This window comes from Cebidichthys violaceus, unplaced genomic scaffold (assembly GCF_023349555.1).
Source record: "Cebidichthys violaceus isolate CVI_PGR_0920_01 unplaced genomic scaffold, fCebVio1.0.p SCAF_99, whole genome shotgun sequence".
In the NCBI taxonomy this organism is placed as follows: Eukaryota; Metazoa; Chordata; class Actinopteri; order Perciformes; family Stichaeidae; genus Cebidichthys; species Cebidichthys violaceus.
The window spans coordinates 108,585-133,097 of record NW_027176985.1 but is presented as its reverse complement, the minus strand read 5'-3'; the positions used below and the strand labels follow the sequence as shown (position 1 = coordinate 133,097).

The window sequence follows — 24,513 nt, the reverse complement described above, 5'->3', positions numbered from 1 at the left end:
TTCCTTCAAAAAATTCAGTTTGAGCTCTTCGGGCCTCTAAAACCTTGGGGGGGAAAAAAAATCACACTGCTTGCAACTTTTAAAGGAATCCTAAAAAGATATTGCATCGTTTTAAAGGACTAGCTCAACATTTAGGGAAATGCACAACAGTAAGATGTGAACATTGATACACAATCTGTGTCAATGCAAACATTTTTATAATTTTAATGTGATATAGAATATATTCCCCCTTTATGTCCATATTGTTAGTAGTTCACTTCACTTAATAACCACATGACACTTTGGTTGCTTTGATTTAATATTTTTATTTAAACTCCTATTTCCAAAGAACTGTTGTCATAGTATATGTAATAATATAAAGCCAGTTTTTACCCTGGGAAGATTCAAAGTATAGTACCACTGTTTTTCTTTCATAGTAGTCGTCATTTTAGTACTACCACCGTTTACATTTTGGGAGGGCTTAATATGTAAAAAAAAAAAACAATATACATGAAAATAAATAATTTAATACAAAGTCTCTACTTAAACATGCAAATAAAGTGACAAATCAAAGAGTCAAATCCACTGTTATTATGCACAACAGGACAAACGGTTCAATGACTTGTCCTAGTTTGAGTACTTGCATCACAAGGAAAAAGGAAACGACAAAAGGCGGAACAGTCAAATAAACAAGACAGAAGTACAAATTAAATCACATGAACTAAAGCGATGTGGACCGCTAATATTATCCAGGGACTGAACTTAAGCATTAATTATAGTGTAATGTGGGTTATTGGAGGTGGACTGAAATCTAAAATCCATGCATGTTACAAAAAACCGGAGGACTTTCAGTTGGTTCTCTCTTTCCTCTGACCCTTTTTAAAAATGTATTTCACAAACACAAATATTTTATAAAACCAATTGTATCCAGAGAACAATGTTGGTCAAAATAAAACCGTACTTTATGAGATACTTAAAACTCAATATCATAAGTTATTCATTAATCTATGTTGAATATGAAGTTGATACTATTTCTTAGCATTCAGTGCAGCAGTAAATTAACCAGAGCAGTGTAACGTAAGGTACATGTGTTTTAATTGACCTTTTCTTTGTAAGGAAGAAAGAAAAAAAAACAAAAAAAAAAAAACAGGATTATCCATCGCCGGTGTCCTGAGCTCCTCACAATAACAGAACATTTAACAGAAGACATGTAACTCGCCATGTGCTGTGGAACCAGGTGAAGCTGCTCAGGTGTTAACTTGGTAATCCCTACAGGACTGACCGTATGGAAGCGGGCGCTACCGGGTGAACTGTTAACCAGCACAGATGAAGCTTCACAGTGTTGAAGCAGAGGATATTTTATGATATAAGAAGAGAAAAGAGGCTGTGCATGAAAAGAAACACCAGTCTGTACAAGGTCGAGGCACTTTCAAAGCAGCGTGCACATACTATAAAGGGCAATGCGCACACACCCACCCAAACACACGCACACATGCCGTCAGTTCTTTTTTTTAATTATTTTTTTCCTGTACTGAACGGGGATGAAGACGCACACGAGTCTGCTGCAGCAGGTGTTTCAGCCAGAGTCCATGCTGAACAGCTCGATGCCATGCGGGCTCCAGTGGAGGCCGACTCCAGAGTTGAAGACCAGGGACCAGACGTAGGGGATGAAGAAATCCTCCGGCTGGTATTCCTCCACGTACTTAAACTTGAGCTCCGGAAACTTCTATTCACACAAAAAGAGAAGCAGAAACAGAAAAAGTTGAAATTGGAATAAGCAAAACGGGGTAAAACCATTCTGGAAAAGGCGGCTCTACACGGAGCCAGAATTTCACTGTGGAAAATGAACATGGTGACAAACATCTGATCCTCTGTTGCAATGATTGCCAGGTAAGCGGTAAATCAACACGGCGACATCTCTGCTGCTACACAGGTAGGTTAACTAGTTTAGGCCTCTCAGTAATTACTCTTCATCAGGTACAGTAGCTCGCTGGCAGATGTAATTCCATCTGTCTGTGAGGTAAAATTGCTTACAGCTGCCTGCGGGACAGGTATTAATGTGGTCTGACCACCGATCTCTTAAAGGGACGGCTAATGTGCGAACGTCAACTCAAGTCCCCGGCGGGCAACTGGATACGGACGTTTACGGATCGACTGTCGCTCAGAAACTAGCCGGAGACAAATGAGAGAACAGACCTCAATACAAAACAAGTAAATATATTATAAAAAACTAAACAAAAGGCAATCTAATAAACTGAAACCAAACATAGGGGTGTAACTTTACCGAGCGGTCCGTCAGCCATCGTGACCTTATTGTTTAGACTTGTGGAGAAGTGCTGAGTAACCCGATTACTTGGTAATAGCCACTCAGGCCTTCAAGCTTCAGCCGGTCATGACACGGCTTGTCAACGGACAAAACACTCAGTGAGCTGGACCGGGAGAGGTTATCAAGCTCATACTGTCGGGCCTCAGTGTTGATTATGTCCGGAGCTAATCCCCCAGGAAAACAGAGACAACACACACACACGTGGACGTGGAGTGTACTATCTTGTGCATACTCATGTGCTATATGAATTTCAGAGCTGAAACACATTAGTTAATTGACAGGAAATTTACTATTTTGATAATCAATTAATCTATGACAAAAAAAATAGCAAGGTCCAGCTTCTCAAAGTGGTTGGACATGCAGGTTTTCTTTGTCGATGATAATAAATTAAATATTTTGGGACAATTGGTAAATTACTTATTTTGCCTCTATAAAGCTTAATAAGAATATTCTGAAAAATGCCCATTATCGTTTCCGATTTTCAAATGTCTTGTTTTATTCCACAAAACCTAAACACTGTTAGTTTCCAAAACTATTAAACAGAGAGGAGCCAAAAATCCTCCCATTTGAAGCAAAAATTTGATTATGGAGATTTTGAAAGGTGATTTAACGATTGATAGTTACATTTTGACGGTCTTTTTAATACAAGATGTGCCGTTCCTCTTCGAAGTGTCAACACAAGAAATACTGGATGTTCCTTTTCCATTTTTTACTTGAAGCCAACATAAACCCACTCAACAGCAGGTAGGCAGCAAAAAAGAAGAACATCAATAATACAAGGGAAGCTCATTATATCCTCCTGTCTACACACGCATGTATATCCACACACGCAGCCAGTAATCAGTCTGCGGTGAAAGACAGACGCTGAGGGCCTTTATGCGATGGTCCCAGTCCGGTCTATTGAGTCCTGGCTGGCTCCATTCACAGCCACACTATCGGTATCATAATGACACAGACGGAGGGGCTGCGGGGTCACAGGCCATATGCCAGGCTGCTGAGGCCAGACCACACACACACCACCGCCATTGTGATGGCGAGACACAATGCAGGAGCTGTATTATCTGGCTGGTATTTGTGTGTAGGTGACGGTCGCGTAGGCAAGCTTACAAACTCATCAAATGTTCATACGATGCGGAGAGCTACTCGAGCCAGGCTCACTTTTACTTGCTGGCACAGACGACGTAGCATAGGTTTGAATTTTTTACGATGGAAACTACTTTGTTTTAATTCAGCAGCTTTGTTGACACAAACAGACTAAAACAGGAGGCGGTTTAGCTGATTAATGTCCTGCCATAATCATCTTGATGAATCAAACATAACTAGTTATGCTAATTATGTCATTAAGATAATTAAAGCATTAATCAACAAACACTGCTGTGTCGCCAAACATGCGTGTGGTATTAACATCGTTTCTGTGAGCATTGAGGAATCAAACGTTTCCCTCATTAATTTGCAAATATATGGAAAAAGCGCTCCAATAGCTCAGATCATAGCTGATCATCTATATGGAAAACATGTGGTGGAAGCAGCAACCGTCATTTAATGTTTTTAAGTGAGAGTGTTTCCATTAAAACACATCTGTAGACAGACATGAAGCCCACTGTGGCAATACAATGCTGCACATTGTAGGAGGACAATATTTAAATTTACATGTTCTCTCGATTTGCGACTGCATTGCAACCGAATATGAGAAGCACTTCATCATGACCTCTGAATGCAGCACTCACAGTTTACAGGAACAAGCGAAACCAATCAGAGCTCGACTATAAGCACACAAACGGTCTTTTCTCAGCCACTATTTGAATGCTTTGTGAATACAGGTGTAATTGGCCTAACATCGACAACAAAGGCAGAGTGGGTTCTTTTTTTTTTTCTAACCCCTGCACTGGCCAACATTCTCTCTTGTTCTTCTCACGGGCCTCTCTGGTTTATTGTGTCATGGAAAGGTTATTATTAGGAGATAAAGAAACACTGAAAATATGAACCTAAACGGCAGGAACATAAAGTCCCATCACACATCAGAATCAGCTTTAATGGCAAAGTACGTGAGCACATACTAGGAATATAAACAGAAATCCACAACAGCTAAGAACAAGAATAACTAAGCAGGACAAATAAAGAGGTAGAGAATAGACCGCACTATTATGTATGTAGGTGTATGAATCTGACCATTTTCTCTAGATACTGAGCACAAAAAGAGATGAAAGATCCTTGTATCACAATGGCCAACATGTTTCCACTGATTTCCATATTGGACAGAACCACCAAGGGATTTGGTGATATCACTACATGCGTCACAAGAAAAATGTCTCTGATTATTCTGGGAAAAACCTGAGCATCTATCAGACCATCCTTAATATTTTCCCTCTCCACTTCTGTCGCCTCCTCTCCCTCCTCCCCTCCTCTCCTCCTCTGTTGTGTTCTCAGTCTGGCAGCTGTCTGGACCCACTTGGCCCGGGCTCATATCAGTTAGTTATGGGTCCTGGCGGGTCAGGCCCTCGCCCCTGAACACAGACTGACTGGCTGGCTGGCCTCATATCTTCACTCAGGACTCTGTGTTCCTTTCCCGCCTCTGCTGTGCTGTCAGAGCTCGGTCAGACAGAGAAGAATGCGGCTAGGGAGCAAATATTAACTCACACACACACACACACACACACACACACACACACACACACACACACACACACACACACACACACACACACACACACAGAGAGATGCAGGTACATACACAAGCACTGAAAATGAAAAATACTAACAATAGTGATTTCAGGCCATGGTTCAAACGAAAAACAAAAAATAAAATCCACCCTAATATTTTCAGGTAGGTTTGTTAAAAGTCTTTTGTCCACACTTACACTTGATATTTAGCAGGTTTCAGCTTCACAAATTTAAGGATATGTTGCTTTTCTCTGCTTTCAATGAAGTAAATGGTGTTTCTGTGGGTTTTGAGTGGTTGGTCCACACACATCAAAAATCACCAGTAGGTTGACATCTATAGTTTTGAGTCAAGTGTCTTGAAGATATTTGGGACGCACATTCATGTCACTCTCATGATGAATTGTAATGACTTTGGTGATTCTCTGACTTTTCCTCTCGCGTCATCATCAAATGTTTCCAAAACTTTGCTTCATGACCAAATAGCTGCAGACTAATGACATTCACTTCAGCTTAAGTTATACTTTGTGTTTAATAATGCTCATCAGAAAATGTTAATTCTAAACATTGCAACTCAGCATGATTGCATTATCATTGTGAGCATGTTAGCATGCTGACATTAGCATGTAGCTCAAAGCACTGCTGTGCCAAAGTGTAGCCGAACAAAGCTGCCAGCATGGCTGTAGACTAAGTCAAGTTAACTTATTTACATTTTATAAACAAAACGATTGATTCGTTTTGATATAAAATAGTAATGGCCCTATGCTTTATACATTCGTCTCTTTATTTGGTTAACTTATGAAATGTTGATGCAACAACTCACAATTTGAAATCATGTTCAAGTATTGGAGTTTGATAGGAGCAATGCTTATGGTTAAAGGAGCTACAAGGTGCAAGTAACTCCTACTATATGGTGAATCATCTTTATAATAATTCCACAGTAACTCTGTAACTCAAGTTATCTGAAGAGTGACCATCAGACCTACAAAGGGCCAGGTACCGAGTAACAGCTGGTAAGCCCCTCCCACCCCCTCCGGCCCGCTCTGAGGAGCCAGAGAGTCTGTTGGCTATCACTGCTCAATAAGGCTGATTTCAGCTGGTCAGGCTGAACAACACATTCCACAGGCACTGCCCACGAGAGCCTCACACACACACACACACACACACACACACACACACACACACACAAACCCTGAAACAACACACACACACACACACACACACACACACACACACACACACACACACACACACACATACACAATTGAGAGGGAGACAGTTGAGTGACGAGGCGCTGAGGGTCGTCCCTGGAGCATTGACAACCTTTTTCTAACCCTTTCTTTCAGCTGAGACCTAATTTACATGTCTACGTCTTTGAGTTAAGTGCCTTAAAATCCTTTATGTCAACAGTCTTTCTTTTGTGGTCTTGTGTCTACAATGTTCCCCTCACGCAAAACAACAAAAATTACTTACTTAACAACTGTCAGTTCCTCCCAACTAATGGATTTCAAGGCACCAAATTTGCGTTGTGTCCACACTAAGGTGGATGAATGTGAAAATGTCCACACAAGTACTTTCAGGTTGGGTTTGAAAACTTGAAACTTGAAATAATAGAAAACTGCTAAATGTCTTCTTCCTTATCTTTATATTGACACATACCAAAACTGGTCATTACAGCCATCATCTGATGAAGAGTCTTCTTGGCCTTTCTGCATAGTTTTGATTCTTTTATCAGACAACTGAAGGTTAAGTAATTTGGTCGAGACCCATAAATGTCCCCCATTGACAAATGTTACGAGTACGTCCAAGCTAAGGCAGTTCATTTTCTAAATGTGTCTTTTTTTTCTTCTCAAGTTCAGCCCTCTGTTCAGACTAAAATGTTTCTCTCGCCCAAAAACTGTCTTCAGGGTGTATAAATCTTAAAATGCTGACTTGGTAATTATATGTGTACTGGGGAAACAGTGCTTTTTGCAGAACAATGACGTAAGCTCCCCAGTGATGGCCGGGGGCCATGTGGCAGTTAAGTCTAGAAGGATTTTTTGTCACCTCTAACTTTCTAAGTGATTGATCATTTTAAATGTCAATATAGCCGAAGCACACGGTGTGATTTCATCACGGCAGCACAACCGCTTGAGGGTGACTGTTGCTTAACAGGTAGGAATTATAAGCAGAAACACAAAAATAACACAGTTCAGGTTATCATAGAGATCAGCAGGAAACTCTCCGTAGCTGTAACAGGCTAGCTTTAGCTTTAGTGAAGACAACTGTTGTCTCTTTCTTTGTCAGCCCCTATTTTAATTGTCGCTGTATGACACAGCACAGAGGCTGTCTTCAATCTGTATCCAAGTCTTTTTTTTATTTTTATCAGAGGCCCTTGTCACCATAAAATAATGATTTGTTCAGCCGAGCTGTTTGTTGCCTGTGATCTGGAAATCAGTTTTTATGTTTCCTGTGGACAGAGGTCTCAACTAAAACAACCCGGAAACGTCAACATGGACGGACGCAAACAGATTGTTTTTTTTATATGTATACGTCTGATATATAGACGTAGTCGTATGCCACAGCATGGTACGGCTCTACTCAACTCAACTCGCTCTTTTTTTACTTTTATTGTATTATTGTACGCATCATTTCACTAATTAACTGTCTGTGCCAAATACACTTCAACGCAACATTGGTGTTTTCAGACTTAGTTTCCAGCTCAGTGTCGAAATGGCTTCAACTTCAGGAAGTCAAAATTCAACATCAATTGTTAACTCATAGCATTCCTTTAAAATGCACTGCGCTGCTATTTCATGTGAAAGTGACCACATTATAGAATAACTTCACTAATGAACTACAAACAACTGAATAATGTGCTCAGACTCAATTTCAATTTGAGATGAAGAAACATCCTCTCTTCTCTTTCTTGTCAGCCCTCTCCATGCACACACACACACACACACACACACACACACACACACACACACCTGATTGAGACACCAATAGTTATTCTAAGAGCCTTTACAGAGTAATTACCAGCTTATTGATGATTCCACACAACATTAATCCAGTTTATGGATTTTCTGCATTTGGAGCTGTACAGCGCAATGAGCTCATAAGATGAGAGGAAGCGAGAGGCGGAGAGACAGTGTTTGTTTGAGCGATTGGTACCATGAAGCGGTGGGGCCTTCTCCCGGAGGAGACTTTGCCCAGATATACTCTTCGCTTCATGTCACGCTGTGGAGCTGGAGTCAATGTGAGAGTCACCAACACACACACACACACACACACACACACACACACACACACACACACACACACACACACACACACACACACACACACACACACACACACACACACACACACACACTACAGTTGACTGCACGAGTGTGTGCTACAGGTGCAGCCCCCTTCTCTGAAGGGCATGGCAGGGTTATCCACATGGCTCCATGCGTAATAACACGGCGCTTTGGTCGATCGTTACATTAAGGTGCCGAATGAGAGCGGAGCCGGGAGAGACGGCACATGGTCTCGTGGCCATGCGCCATCCCTCTTGCACGTCGGCTAGCGAGACAAATGCCTTGCAGCCAGCCGCCGAGTATAGAACATGAAACACATGATGAAACACACAATTAAGAGCTTCTGTGTGCTGGTGAGGAGTGGCGTGGGGAGACCGGCGGTTACATATTTCCTCACTGATTAATGGAGGAGCGCTGGGAAGGGCGGGGGTTAGCGAACCCGCCAGGAGTGTAGGGAGTGTTGGGTAACGAGGCGCGGTGGCAGATTTATATTCCCCCCGCCCCACCCTCCCCCCAATCTTATGTGCCCATGACAAAGTGCCCCCTAGCCCCCCATCCCATCTCCTTGAAATGCCATTACATGTTCGCATGCAGCAGGCCAGCGAAGATGGAATGAAGATGGGCATTAATGCTAATGAGAATTGGGATTTAGCCTTTTGTCTCATGTCCCAATGGCTCTTTCCATCTTTCCCTCGCCTCAGTCCATATAGCTCTCCCTCTCTCACCTGTCCAGACAAACTAATTCTCCTTTTCCTCACCTCCCCATGCACCAAAACAACCATAACTGCCAGCCCTTGACAACACATTGCACCCTCTACACACGCACCTTGATGACCAATATGTCCCACTTCATTTTTTCTTCAGCCAGTCTCATATTTCATTGTTCCTCGCCCATTACATCCAACCCCCTGCTGTGTTTGTGTGTGTGTGTGTGTGTGTGTGTGTGTGTGTGTGTGTGTGTGTGAGATTTACCTTCAGTCTGTCTGTGGGCAGAGCCTGGGCTCCTTTCATGATGACTTCCTGAACCCTCTCAACTGACAGGTCACTTCCAGCCTGCTCCAGACGCTGACTGAAGAAGCCGATCACCTACAAAGACACACAGGAGGAAAGGGCCAATCACAATACAGAAAAAAATGTGCAAAAAAAAACCATTTGGTCCAGAGCCTGACAGGCTTCCTGTCTAAAGACAATCTGCCAATCAGCACCTCTGTAGCTCCATCATCAACTTTTCACGTTTGTTTAACCCAAACCTAGAAATGTAAACCAACTTAAAACACATTTCGGTTTTTGAACACCCAATGTTATCAGGAAATACTGGGCTCATGGGTAAACTGGTATTGATGTATATGTATTGGCACATATGTGCCAATACATATACATCAAGATATTAAAGAGCAGTAAATTACAGTAACTCAGAAAACACTTACTTTTGTCCACAGAGCCCCCTAAAATCAAGTACTTCATTTATTGAAAAAAGATTGATGTCAATTTTGGATTCAATTCCAGCCAACAAAATATTCTACTTTAATCCATATTTATTGGTGTTTAGCCTTTTAAAGACAACATTTTCACAGCCGTCATAAAACTGTTTGTGTGGCCCACACTGACGAGTTATATTCATTAAAGAAAGTATGATTTAATAAAAAAAGACAAATCACTTGATTCAAATTGAGGATATGTTGTTTTTTTGGACGATGAAGACATAAAATATGATTACAGACATTTGAAGCTTTATATAAAAACTTCAATAGAAGCTTGAATGTAAAAAATGACAGTTGGTACAGCCCAAAAGAAAACAACACAGGATCTCATGGCCTCTTGATCTCTTAAGGTTTAATATGAACTCTCAGTTCCGTCATGAAGCTCTTTGACTCTTCTAATCCCGCTGTTTGGAGCTGTCACATTGATGCTGCGGCAGCCACACCCTACATGATGACACTGGGTGCAATATGGAGATCCAAGTTAGAACAAAGTGGCCTCGTGCCACATGTCGAGGGCCTCGTTCTGTAAACAGCCACACTGGTGAGTGTTCTAACGCGGTGTGTTGTTAACGTTACGTGTTGACTGAAAGACAAGCTGTTGATTTGAGACTACATTCAGCCGACACTAAAATGTGTCGATACTACGCGGAGATAGAGAGCTACGTATCGTATTATTTTTATGGCAATTATATGACAAAACTGATTGAGAATCATTGCAAATAAGTGGATGAAAGGTGAAGCGATGGCTGTAACACTGCATAACGTCTGCTTTTAGAGAGGGAAAAACCTCTAAACCAAATTCAACAAGCTACGGACATATGCTCGGCAAATATGCCTGTAGGCTACAAGCTAAGAAAGCACATACATATAGACAGTATTTCACATTACACATTCACTATAGGGTTTGAGCATGTTTCATCCCACTTAAAATGAGCACTTCACTGGAGCTCAAATTATCCGATGCCTTCTGGGTTTAAGCCCAAAGAAGACATCAAGGAAACAGTATTTTGTGTTTCCACTGCTGTGCTAGCTTCTTCCCCCAGAGAAATGTTTGATATTTGATCATTAAAAAAAAACTCTAGGTATTACTGATTCTTTTTAATGCTCATATTTGTCTAACCAACAGTGGAAAACGCATCTACAGGCAATGTTTTCTCTGCTCACGCTCTGCGGCTGCTTTGGAGAATTCAAACACACCAGAGCCTACATGAGCACTGTGTGTGTGTGTGTGTGTGTGTGTGTGTGTGTGTGTGTGTGTGTGTGTGTGTGTGTGTGTGTGTGTGTGTGTCTATCTAATACTAATCTCGTCATTAGCTCTGAAGGCCTCCCATATGGGGTTAATTTGGAGGAGCAAAAAAAAGGCAGCCCCTCATCCTGAATCTCATGCTCACACACACGGATTTGCAAACACTGGGAAGGCTTCGGAGAATTGCCTCAGGGATACTGACTTAACTGAGGGATTCTAGATAGCATGCTTCCCTCATACTTATGGATAACACCAAAATCCATGGCTATGGATGCAGCAACCCCCATCCCCCACACACACATACATACATGCTCATACACAGCAAAGCTTCCTCTCCTCGTCTATATGACAAATAGAGCTGTGAATGACAGCTTTCTCTCACGCTGTTCCTTCCTCCCCCAACACTCAATGAATATTTGACACACAGCCTCTCGACACAAGGGGACTGATTAATTCATCAATACTGCTTAAGCTCACAGGGCTCAGCGTGACGCACAGTCCGACTGCATACCGTGTTAACGATGCAGTTCGCATATGTTCCAGCGCTGCCTGGCTTTTTGAAACTTTCCCTGCAGACTGAGAGGACATTCAGGGAAAATCTGTACAACCTTGATCTGTGGAATAATTACCACGGCTCAGCCATGAGGTAAAGCGCTCCCTGGCTCATGCTTCTCACTTCTGATATTTGAGAGAGGGAAAAAAACAAAAAAAAAAACTTTGACTGACCGTGTCCAGGTTCTGCATGATGTCCTGGAAGGACGGGTGCGTCCTGAACTGCTCAAAGAGCTCCCTCTTGTAGAGCAGCGCGTACACCAGGTTCGGGTTGTGGTGTAGAGAGCTGCACAAGCAAGAGTTGATGATTTCCAGCATCATGCGGATCACCTCCTCGATCACATTCAGGTCCTGGGCCTGGGGGGTAGAGGGAGGATGTAAAGGTTAATTGGTTTCCTACTACACTGGTTCCACTTGAAATGGTGTTTTTTTTTTTTAAATGATTGCTTCCTGATTGATCCGCAGGGGGGAGGGGGAGAACAGAGAAGTGAAAGAAATAGCAGAAGGAGGGAGAGAAGGATGAAAGTTGACAGCCACGGTCTTAGTTAGGGACAGATAGGTGACATTCAAAGCCACAGATCACGTCATGTCACAGTAGGTTTTCCTCTGGAGGCAAAGACAACTGTCGGTGAGTGACAGGTGACAGTGTGGGACGAGAAGAGTGTGGGAACGAGAGGAAGACGAAGAAGGCTGAGTGGCTGTCATGATGAGTTATTTACAAAGTTCTTCACACAACGTAGGCTCGTCACAAATCAAAATACGAAGCAATTACATTCAGAAATACAGATATCAGGCAGAGAAACCTACACATCACAAAGCTTTAGAAGGCAGGAACTTCAATGTACGAGTGTGTTGTAGTTACGAGAGCTCAAATCTCAAAGGTACATTAGAAGGAATAGTTTTGGGAAATACACCTTTATATTTCTTAGTTAAATGAGAGAATCAATAGCACTCTCATGTCTGTAGGGTATATATGAAGCTACCATCAGCGGTCAGTTAGCTTAGCTTAGCACAAAGACTGAAAACAGGTGGAAACGGCTAACCTGGCTCTGTCCAAAGGTAACAAAATCCACTTAAATGCTGAGTCCTAAATGAAATTTAAGATGTTGTAACAAGAAGGGTGATTGGGATGTGTGTCCATTTGTTCCTGCTTTGAAACCTTTAACCTTTGGAGAGTACCTATAAAGGTAGCTTTTAAAATAGTTAAGTTACAGCCTTATATCACTACTCTAAGACGTTTTACTAGTTAAATCTAAGCACCACGGTAAAATCTAATCAGACCATCTGCTCTACTTGGGGAACCTGCGGTTTAAGAACAGAGATTCTATCATGCATTGTTCTGCAGTGTTCTCACAATAATGTGTCTACAGAGACAGACAGACAGATAGACAGACGCCACACCGTGATGAGATAACGTCCCACGTGGCTTTGTCCATTGTGGCACAGAAAGGAAATGGCAGAGAGACTGTGGGAAAATTACTAATCTTTAAAAAGAGATAAACAACAACGCAGCAATGAATTGGAGAATACAGGTCAAGAGACGATGTATGATTTCCCGCGGTGTGACAACTGCGGGCGTTCTGCGAAATCTATCATGTACTGATGGTATATTATAGATAAGATCCTTAGTTTCCAAACCAATCTAAAAATACAAAACAATGAATAGTAACCTGCTTCATCTGTAAATACAAACACTGTTTGCAAGATGGACTTGCTGTTTTTCATTTGCCAAAAAGCAACAAAAAAAAATGACTTCCTCACAAGAATTAATAGCAAGTTCATTTGCTCTGAGATGCATCTACTCTGTAAACAGTAACACAAAAATGCAGACTAAGCGAATGCAGGAGTCAAGAACATCCAAAGTAGCTTAGCTTAATGAGATGGTGCACTAATGAAATAAGTCTGATGGTAGAAGGACCAACACTGTAACACACACGGCAAAGATTCCTTCGCTCTGATCGTGGGTCTGTATGATTAGCAAGAATAGTCCCTTGTCACACTGAAAAGCTGTAAGCTTTTGAGTTAATCTGATAACAATATATAGAACAAATCCCCCCTTTTACATAAACAAACATTTTCTTTATTAGAATACCTTAGAGTACTTTTTTAACAAATTGAGACCAAGATATTTACAGAGCGGGACACTTTTATAATTATATTATTGCCAATATCGATATATCTGTAATAAGCTAATATTGGTCTATTTACCTTCTTCATATTGTCAAAATAAACTCAATACAAGTATTTCAAATGTCTTGGATGCAAGAATGCACTTTGTCCATTTTAACCTTTAAAAACAAAGAAGACTTTTTGGTAGCTCTGTCTATGTCTATAATGCATTATAAACGTACATATAATGTGTTATAATCAGCTTATAGCACTGTATAATTGTAGCTATAAGCACGCAAACACATTAATGATGCTTTATAACAATTATGACACATTAAAAAGCATTTTATAATGACTTATACGATCAAGTATCATAATACTTGGGTCACTCACTGACATTTTTTGCAAGGATCACAGTGTATTACATTTCTCATTGTTGTAATTTATTGTTATTAATTAATTTTAATCACACAGATAATGCATTGAAGTGTGATTATAAGTCAATAATTAGAAGTGGTCATTGTTTGCTTTAAGTAAGATAAAAAAACCATCATTCTATCAACGCAAGAACAATAAACAAAACATTGTTGAATTCCTCAAGTAAGGCTGTTTTCATACGAGGAAAAAGCAGGTGCTACTAATAATATGTATGATGGCTCTGTTGCACTAGAAGTCCACTCATAACTGGACATGATGTTTTCTACACGACTATGTAAAACAAATGTATTAAAAGATTTGCCTACATGACTGCCTCTCCACTCTGGTAACACCTGCCTGTACGGGGACAGTTCAGCACAGATGCATAGCTGTCCTGCAGTGAGTGGGCATCGACTCACATACAGACCACTGCTCTTCAGCTATGACAAACAGACGGTGTACGATCGATCATGATGTGAAAGTAGCTCAGAACGAGACCGTGACATTCAAAGAAAACATTATAACTACGTGACTGAATCATTGTATTAATTGCAAGGATTGTAAAATAAATAAATAACTCCTTTAAAAACTTAATTGACCAGTTCAGCCAATTGCTCCCCAAACCTGAATTCTCATCTTTGCTTTACAGGAAGCCTCGCCTTAGACAGTACTCATCAGCAACTTCCTCTGGGGTTACATCCTGCCTCATTTCAGGCTTGAAATGAGAGAAGTGTATTCCCTTGGAAGTATTGCAATTCCTGTAAAATACATTAGAATGAGGTGCTGAGCAAGCCAGTTTAATCTTTAATGTGTATATGCATGAATCAGTAAAGCTTTTTGGTAAAAAAAAGAAAAAAAGAAGCTTGTTTCCTCTACGCTATGAGACACATTTACAACATTAGAAAGTGTAATAAAGACACTTTTATAGAAAAGAATATGAGCTGCATGTTGTCCAAAGTGAGACTTAACCTTAAGGTTTGTTTTTCATGACAAACACTGTTCTGATGACTACCTGTGTTGACTATTGCTAATACCAGCGAAGACTAGATTCGAAATAGCAGCTCGGTGAGACTGCAACGGCAAGCTGATTGGAAGCAGAGATTCCACCTCCAATCTGGGCTAACCATCTGAAACAGAACTGCATGTGGTAGCATTTTATACTCCATCTTCGGTGCCCTGCTTTGGAAACAAGTCCCTATCTTATAAATAACTTTGCTTGCTGTGTGGCCTTGGTTTTTATTTATAATAAGCATATGCACATAAACACACAATATCCCCCTGAAAGTAGCCAGGGGGATTAGGATGATTGTAAAAAAACTGTGTGCTGTTGTGCGTTGACCATGAATCAGGCTTGCCACACAGATGCAATAATGCACTGCATTGAATATCCACAGGCCGGTGTACGGCGGTGTGGAGCTTTAACAGGCAGGCCTGAAGAGGCAAGTGGAAGGCAGAAGAGCCGGCTATAATTAGGATTGATTGCGTGTCTGGAAGCAGAGGTGGCTCTCTGGGCTCGACTCCACTGCCTAGCTAGACCTGCTCCACTCTGTTCTGCTGTGGCAGGCCATAATTAGACAGAACGCAGGGACAGATATGGAAGACAAGTGAGTGGGAGGAAGAGAAGGAAGACGGCAACAAAAATGGAAACACAGAAGAAGAGAGTCGGGGTGGGTGGAGGGGGTTGATGGAGAACGTGAATGCGATGAAGAGGAGACAAAAGGAGGTGAGGAAGGCAGAGTGAGAGTGAGGGTTGCCTTGTGTGTTTGTTCTCTGGCTCGGCACCCAACTTAATGAGATTAGCCTGGTAGGGAAAAAAAATGCCACACTGGGGAATTCAGGTCAAATGAAAATAGGCTAGCTAGACGTCTGCCTGGCCCTGCGTGTATATTTGTCAAGTGGATGAGATTAGGAGGTCCATGGTCTACTTGAAACCCAGACAGGATTTAAATATATTGGCTCCTCCACTTCCACTCCCTACTTTGTTCTCTTGCACTGGTTCTCCCCCCCCTCAAAAAAGTATCCAGCCGAAAAACACCTGACATGTGTTTGTGTGACTGCATGAAACCATTGCAGCCTTTCTTTCCCAATCTCTGTCATGCTCCTTCTCCTCCAGTCATGTGCTATTTTCCAGCCTGCTGCATTGTCATTTAGTCACCGCCGCTCATGCCACTATTAAAATGCCTTCTCTCCGCCCAGGAAAACACAGGCCTCAGACATGAGCTATGTCATTAGTCTCAATGACCCTGCCCCCATTTTACTTGTTCCACTATTTACACAAACCTCACGGGAAGGCTGTGAGGGTGCAAACGCGCCTGTGTGTGTGAGAGTGTGTGTGTGTGTGTGTGTGTGTGTGTGTGTGTGTGTGTGTCTTCCATCTGTCTGATTCTGCTGCTAATACTTCAACATGCTGAGCACAAATGTGTTATGTCTGCAGGTATGTTTGACCTTTGCTTTCTGTCTGACAAGGAAAATTATAGTTTGCCGATGCAATCAGTGACTGAGAAGGACATTGCCGGCACTACACTATCTGTGTGTGTGTGTGTGTGTGTGTGTGTGTGTGTGTGTGTGTGTGTGTGTGTCTAGCCGTTCTATCATACCCATGCGTGTTTTTATGCATGTTTGTGTGTGTGTACAGGGTGTTTAGAGACACAGACATGTAAATCCATGTAAAGTAGGGGCTGGCATCATTAAACCAATAGCTTAGTGATTCCCTGGCTGGCCTCGCTGCTCACTGCGGGCTGTTGCAGGGCAGACAAACCAGACATATTAAGAAAGAGGACTGACAAAGACAAGGGCATGGAGATAAACACAGACTGATACTCAGAAAGACAAATGGAGAGAGAGTCAAAAGCCACACCTGAAAGACGGATGTTTTCACACCGTCACAATATAAACCACTAATGAGAATATATGCATTTTTAATCCTGGATGCGATGTTATAATGAGCAAAATAAAAGAGGGAAGGTAAGATAGATGAAGTAACGCATGAAGAGAGGGGAGAAAAGCACCATGCAGACAGACAGAGAGGGTCAGACTGGCTGAGCAGCAGCAGCCTTGTGGGAGTTTTTTTTAAATAGGTCATTGTCTGACCTGCATTATGGTACCACAGCCACGTCATAATCACACCATTTTGTGGAGCATTGTGCCCAGGTCAGCCTCTTATTACCCCATAGCTTCACAAAACATCCTTTGTTATACACACACACACACACACACACACACACACACACACACACACACACACACACACACACACACACACACACACACACACAATGAGGCAATAGATAGTCTCCAGAACTACAGCACCAACAATGCCCGTCTAGGATCTGTTTAGGAAAGACGGCGTTGGACAACTGCTGCATCACTGTCTGTGTGGAGGGGAAGTCCAGCATATGTGCAGACAGACACCTTATTATCAGTTCAAATAAGCTCACTGCCTCTGTGAGATTTGGCCAACAATCACGACAGGGGGGCAAAACAGCGGTAATGTTGATGATGACGCAAGGGAAAATGGTGAAAAAAAAAGATGACGCCGAGAGCTGCAACAGCACTCTGGCAGATAGATAGGTGGGCTGCGCTAATTGATCCGCTGCTCGCTGTGCTCTGTTTTGCTGCGCATTGATCAAGAAAAGACCAGGGCACAGCAGGGCTGCCCAGCATGCCATTTGGAGACAGACAATCATTAGGACCCCGGAACACCTGCTGCCTGCAGAGGTGGCACTCCTACTGCCCGAGAATAAATATCGAGAGAGGCAGAGCCAAAGAGGAGAGAAGATAAGAGGCTGACAGATATATATAGAGGGACAGACTAACGAGTAAACTAACAACTAGGTCTAGTATCGTCTTCAGGCAGGTGAGGGAAAGAATTGGGAAGATAAGAGACTAAAAAGGGGGGGTCAGTGAGTAAGTCAGCTCTCAGCAGGATACTGACTTAATGAGAGGAACACAAGGGGACAGACTTACATCGAGACTGAGAGGATAACATAATGAGCAAGCAGCATCAGTCTAAGAGGTTACAGCTCCTATTTTACTGCTTCAGGTACCGGCGAGACAATAAAATATGATACAGGAAGTCCAGTGTGATCCCCGTGTTTGAAGACCCATCAGACACCAAATGAGGATGAGGAAGTATTTTGCTATTCTGGAAAGTTATCACATGTGGCAATCAGTTTATCTTTCATCGCGGTAATCGTGAGGTAAACAGTAGAAATATGGAGTTAAGTTACAAAATAATCTTCCAGGAATGTGCACCTGCATGTAGTTGATTGGAGAGCGGTGCGAGCAAATCCACAAAACATTTACAGGTGCCGGATCCTAAAAAACAAACTAAAAGGCAAAAGTCTGACGACAGATCCACACATTGTACTGCTATATAGAATCAGCGCTGATAGTAAAGTGAGTAAAATGCTAGCTTGCGGGTTGAAAGCTGCTTCACACTGCTTCATCTACTGTAACAACATTAATTCAGAAATACTTGATATAAAAACCTATTTAATATTCCTCCTACTGTGAAGACCACAAGTCAAAATCTTCAACTGTAGGCAAATACATTAAATGTTTGAAAGTTATGAAATTGTGAAAAGTTAAATATATAGGAGCCCTTTACATTCCTCATTCCTCTTTCCATCTCTCCCCTCTGGGCGTTTTCACATGAATTGACAAGAAGCTCTGTGTGTGTGTGTGTGTGTGTGTGTGTGTGTGTGTGTGTGTGTGTGTGTGTGTGTGTGTGTGTGTGTGTGTGTGTGTGTGTGTGTGTGCGCGCGCACACTGTAACCTCTGATCTCAGGGAAGCTCTATGATAATGTACATCAGTCTTGTGGGGGGAATTGGTTCTACATCAAAAGACTATAAAAAGAAATGTGACAGGATAGTTCACACTTCAATCAATCAATTCCTTCTTTCAGGTAAGCCATGTACAAAGGCAGACACTGATCTCTGGCCTTGCACATAACGTTGTCCCAGAGTTCCAATCAGCACCATGGAATTAAGAGGCAAAGGAGATGGAAGAAAGTCAGCGCAAGGCTGGACGATTAAACTGCAATATTTAACAATCTCAGAGACTGAGAAGTAGAAAATGCATGAGATTCCCATTTGTGATTGAGCCATGTGGAGGCTACACTGAACATCGTCATTTCATACTACATATGCAGTTGGGAGAGGACAGTTCAGACTTTATATGAAATACATTAGCATACATACATCAATACAGTTCCATGGAACTTTCCAGAAAATTCCAACACTTTAATGTAGTCCTTATAGGCAGAATATAAACATGTAAAAAGGTTTCTAACTTACTATAAAGTAGTCGTAAGCAGTGTCTATATATTTGTCAACAACTATAACTCCTCCTGTGGGCAACAATAAGTGGAGGCGCTCGTGTAAACAGATAATAAATGTCGTAAAACACAGTTGTAATAATACAAAACATGTCTTTATAAGAGATGTTATACATTTTTGACAAATACTGTACATTAATAAACACTAACAATATCCTTGTAGCTATGTATAACTACATTATAGTGTGCTATAAACAAATTATTCAATGCTTATACACTGCTTATAAATGCTAAAGATTTGGGTATGTATTTTATTACTTTTTCACCACTGGTGTGAGAGCATACCAGCATATTAAGACTCAGATTATTGACTACAGCATATAAAGCTAGAGTCAACGACATACAAGTTGATTGGTTGATATTATCTGTTCACTGTATAATAATACAGTGAATACTTGTCATCTATGAGCTATTGTAGCATTAATGGAAAAACTGTGGATTTTTGCAAAACAATTCTGTAGCCTAATAAGAAAGTGGCAAATTCCTGGAAGGCCTGATGATAAACAGAAGGCATAATGTTTATTATCTGTTGATTTATCTTCGGGCTCCGCTTTTCCCCTAAACAAAAGGAACGGTGCTACAAAGCTAAGGCATGTGTCTACTCTGGCTATTAAAAAGAGATCACAGATTATGACTCAAACAGCGCACATAAACACATAGACAGGGTGGTCCAACATGCTTCTGGCTCTGTGTGTGTGTGTGTGTGTGTGTGTGTGTCTGTGTGTGTGTGTGTGTGTGTGTGTGCTTGTAGTCTCTACCCAGGAATGTGCAGCCGTAAACAGACGAAGAGGCACAGAAGTCACATTACCACTACTACTGGCTGGGAGCATTAACATGGACACACAACGCAATGCAATGCAACACAGCTCATACTTCCCTTCTTTTTATGTCTGCTTGTGTGTACGAGCATATATTGCATGTCACTGCACTTATCTCAAAGGGCAGGAAAAAAAAACCAACACAAAAACATGTGCAATCAGAGATGCAGAGGCTGCAGAGCAAGCAACCGAGGGGGGGCCCCCAGAGAGCTGGCCTGCTTGGACTGGGAGCCTCTGGCGGTCCCCCCGGGGCTCAAGGGGCCCTTACCCTTCACTCTTTCTTCCCTGACACTAACCAGACACAGCAGCACAAACACATACAAGGATGGGGGGTGTGCTCTGTGTCTGTATATATGAGAGAGAGAGACCGAGAGGCAGACATCAAGAGGGAGAGAGGGAGGGGAATGGAGGGGGAGACAGAGGAAAAAAGAGGGAGACATTAACACATAAGCAGAATGTGCCCAGCTTCAACCCACAGCTTAGAGCATTTGACGACAATTTTTTGTCTTTTCCTCCTCTCAGTCTCTCCCTCGAAAAAGAGAGCAATTACATGTCCAGGACAATCCCACATTAAACAAACATTAGTTCTCTCTCCAGAGCCAGACGCGGCCAAATTACATTGTTTCCAGATGCATATCGCAAACCCACCCTCTCTCCAAACCCACCTCACCTCCTGCTTGGTTCTCCTCTTTCTATTGTTCTTTTCTACTCATGTTCTGCTCCTCTTTATCTCTCCCTATGGTTCCCTAAACTTCCCAAGTTAAGATGAGAGGTTGTGAACAACACCAGAGCAGGCTGCTTTCAATTACACTGCCACATCCACTACTACTGGAGGAGGAGGAAGAGGAGGAGAGGAGGGCCAGCGATGGAGGAGACAAAAGAGCCGACACAACTTCTTTAAGATGTCACATCTACAAAACCTATGACCAGATACTCTCAACTGTAAGGATTCTCTGCTTTCCTTTGGTATGCAGATTGATGATGGAATTCTTAGCAGCATCCCTAATGGTTTGAAACCGTCTGTGACAGCTGTGCTTTGAGCTAAATGCTAACTTTAGCATTCTCCCATGCTCACAGTTGCAATGCTAACATGTTTAGCAGGTTCATCATCTTAGGTTAGCCTTTTAGTTTACAAATATCTGCTAATTAAACACAAAGAACAGCGGGGGGATGATGGTAATGTCATTTGTTTTGCAGGAATTTGGTCATAAATGAAAAAAAAATTCATCCTTAGGTCCATAACCTTCTGAGGGACCTTACAAAATACCGAAACACAGCTGACTAAGACCAAGGTGTTGTTTACAACGAAAGCTATATGTGTGCACTATGCTGTCCAAGACACAATTAAGCTAATGTATGTGTCTCAAGGTGTTTTTTTATATGTGTGCACATGCTCACAAGGCAAACAATACAACATGTTCCTTTTAATCCAGAGACATCAATAAAGCTGAACTTTGCCTTCTAGCTCTGAACAATAAGCCACGGCAACCCCTTACGAGTTAGTATAGTCTAAACTCAAGGATGAACATCGGTATCACGAAAGTTGACCAGCGGCGTCTTAAAAGTCTATGACCCAGACGGGATGTCAGACATTTTTCTAGGAACAAAAGTCCCGTTGTAAAAACTTTCCATGAAATAATCCTACTGGAAATGTGCCTTGTGCCCTTGAGCAACACCCAAAGCAGGAGCACTATAGTGGAGTCGACCCTGCACTTTGACCCCTTACTGTGTGTGTAATGCATTTGTCTCGTTATTGTTGTCACTCTCATTACATTCACAGAGTGCACGTTCCTATTGGAAACAGCTGGCTGGAATGATATCTTTAACAGACGAGATTTAATCAAGGCAAAGTAATCTCTCTTTATGTTTGTCTTTTCCATTTTCAGTCATATATACGGTGGGTGTTTATGAACGCGTGTAAATAAAACAGAGCATTAAAATAAGCCCTGAAGGAAGGAAGCATCAAAACAAAGCTGGATAATTGCATTGTATATGTTTTTCATGAGTACGTGTGTGTTTATGTGTGTGTGCATGGATGTCTGTTTGTAAGAGGGCCTCATCAGACAGTCGCTACATGGTTGAAGGAGCACTCAAATACGCTCACGTTTCCACAACACCTCAGGGTATCTACGGGGACCTCCTGATATATCTCCAACCCCCAAACCGTACACACACACACACACACACACTCGGAGAAATATGTTTACGCGCACACACACTTACCTAGGGCCAAGCAAATCTAATGAGACAGGGAGATTGGGATGTATACAGACACACCTGAGGCAGAAGAGCCTGAACACAAATACAGACGGTTATACAGTCAACAGTAAACAGAGTGTATTCAGGTGTGGCGTCCTAACAAGATCCATAGATACATGATTGCATTGGGACATACATAATTTTCAATGTATTGGTTTAAACTCTGCCACTTAGTTACTGCTGTCGTGCTGTTAAGATTTCAATTTCAGATATATACTGATGTTCCGGAGAAATTTCAATATTACTTTGGTGCCACTGTGAAAGAATGTTTTCAACATCCAATTTCATGAACGCTCAATACTTTCATTTAATATCATTCTACAAGGGGAGACTCTATTTCAGTGCAAAATGTGTGGGATGTGAGCTGGAAAAGCAATGAGAGGAAGACAAAGGATCGGAGGAGACGGAGCCGCAGACTGCGACTCGATGCTGGACCCGCAGGGACGGGACTTAAATTGAAATTGAAAATGTAGAAAAAGCACCAAACTGTGCACCACATCCTCAAATGAATCCCAGTGAGTACCTAAACTGGTCGACACAACTGGTGCCAGGAGCGAAATGTGGAGTTGTCGCAGTGTTTTACAGTAGACTGAGAGGGACATCAAAAAACTAAATCTGTGATAGAGGAGATGCTACAAGGCAGCGCATGACATTATGTTGTCTCTTCTTTACTTTAACAGTATCAAATAATACTGACAAATACAACGGCTGATTCAAATGCTATGATGATTGCTTGTTTTTGTAAACCCTTACAACCTAGTAGGACACAAAAAGTAATAGGGTTACTTTAGATGAGAAGATCAAAACTGTCATCTCTTCAGCAAGCAACCGGTTAGCTTAGCTTAGCATAAAGACTGGAAACGGGGGGGAAACAGCTATCCCGGCACCGTCCAAAAGTAACAAAATGTGCCTACCAGAACCTCTAGAGCTCACCAATTAAACTATTATATCTCATTTGTTCAATCTGAACAAAAAAAAGGAAAATGGTCCCGTACGTAAGCTTGCCGCATCGATCTTGGTAACAGAAATAGAAATAGCTCTTAGTCATATTTGCTCAAAGCAGACAGCAATACATGAGACAGATGAAAAAATCTGGTTCCACTGCCTCGTTTTAGTGCTCCTAAAAAAACTAAAAATAAAACAAGGAGGAGTCTCTAACACAGCTGTCAATCACTACTCATGAAGCTCGTGAACTCCAATCAAACTGTCAAACTAGTCAGCGCTGATCAAATGTGGATCAATATTCTGTTACTGTAATGCCTATTTCTCACCTCAAATGTTTTCAGTGAACCGTTTAGCAGGAAAATGAGAAACTTTCTAATTTTTCAGCTAAGCAGCACACTAAAACGTGTTTCTGAACACATTTTACATGAGAAACAGGCAATACAGTAACATTACCGTGATTCATATTTGATCAGCGGTGCCAAGTTTGATTGGAGTTCACGAGCAGTGATTGACAGCTGTGTTAAGAGATTCATTGGCTCTGATTGGTTGTTATCCTTCAGGCGCGGTGGGATCTATCAGGATATAGTGACAGTTTAAGCCAATATGACAAAAAATTATCTTTATTAAAAGGGACCCACAGTAGCTTTAAAGTGTATTTATTACCTTGTGATTATCAATTTAGTTTTCTTGTGTAAAATGTAATTATTCAATTTAGCTTTGGCAATAATGCACCGGGAACATTCCTGCCAATGAAGCTTGTTTGAATTTGAATTAGAGGGGGAGAGAGAGAGAGAGAGAGAGAGAGAGAGAGAGATACTCACATAGTCGGGTAAGGCTGTGTTGTCTCCCTGTCGGCCTCTCAGAGACTGTGTCGCCTGCTCCAAAACCTTGTTGTGCTTTTTGGAAAGCAAAGCAAACAAACTGCAGGAGAGACACAGAAAGAGAGAGAAAAGGACTGAGCGCAGCAACCACAGATGAATGATACACTTCACCAAAGAACCCAAACACACAGTTGTCATACTGCACATGTTGGCTGGTAATTAATGTGCTGTGAATACTCAAACAGTGGCCTTAACTCAGAAGAACTGAAGAGAAGCCTT

The 24,513-nt window shown here is 41.8% G+C and overlaps 1 protein-coding gene across 1 annotated transcript in view; it reads right to left on the bottom strand.

Annotated features, from left to right (window-relative positions):
* Nucleotides 1–336: 336 nt before the first annotated feature.
* The window catches only part of dym (dymeclin), a 47,501-nt gene continuing 23,324 nt past the window's right edge, over nucleotides 337–24,513 (bottom strand). The window contains exons 14-17 of the mRNA XM_068704712.1: nucleotides 24,235–24,334; nucleotides 11,701–11,883; nucleotides 9,220–9,333; nucleotides 337–1,705 (exon numbers count right to left, since the gene is read on the bottom strand). Coding sequence (XP_068560813.1) covers nucleotides 1,556–1,705; nucleotides 9,220–9,333; nucleotides 11,701–11,883; nucleotides 24,235–24,334 — 547 coding nt within the window. The 3' untranslated portion in view covers nucleotides 337–1,555. The remainder of the gene's footprint in view (nucleotides 1,706–9,219; nucleotides 9,334–11,700; nucleotides 11,884–24,234; nucleotides 24,335–24,513) is intronic.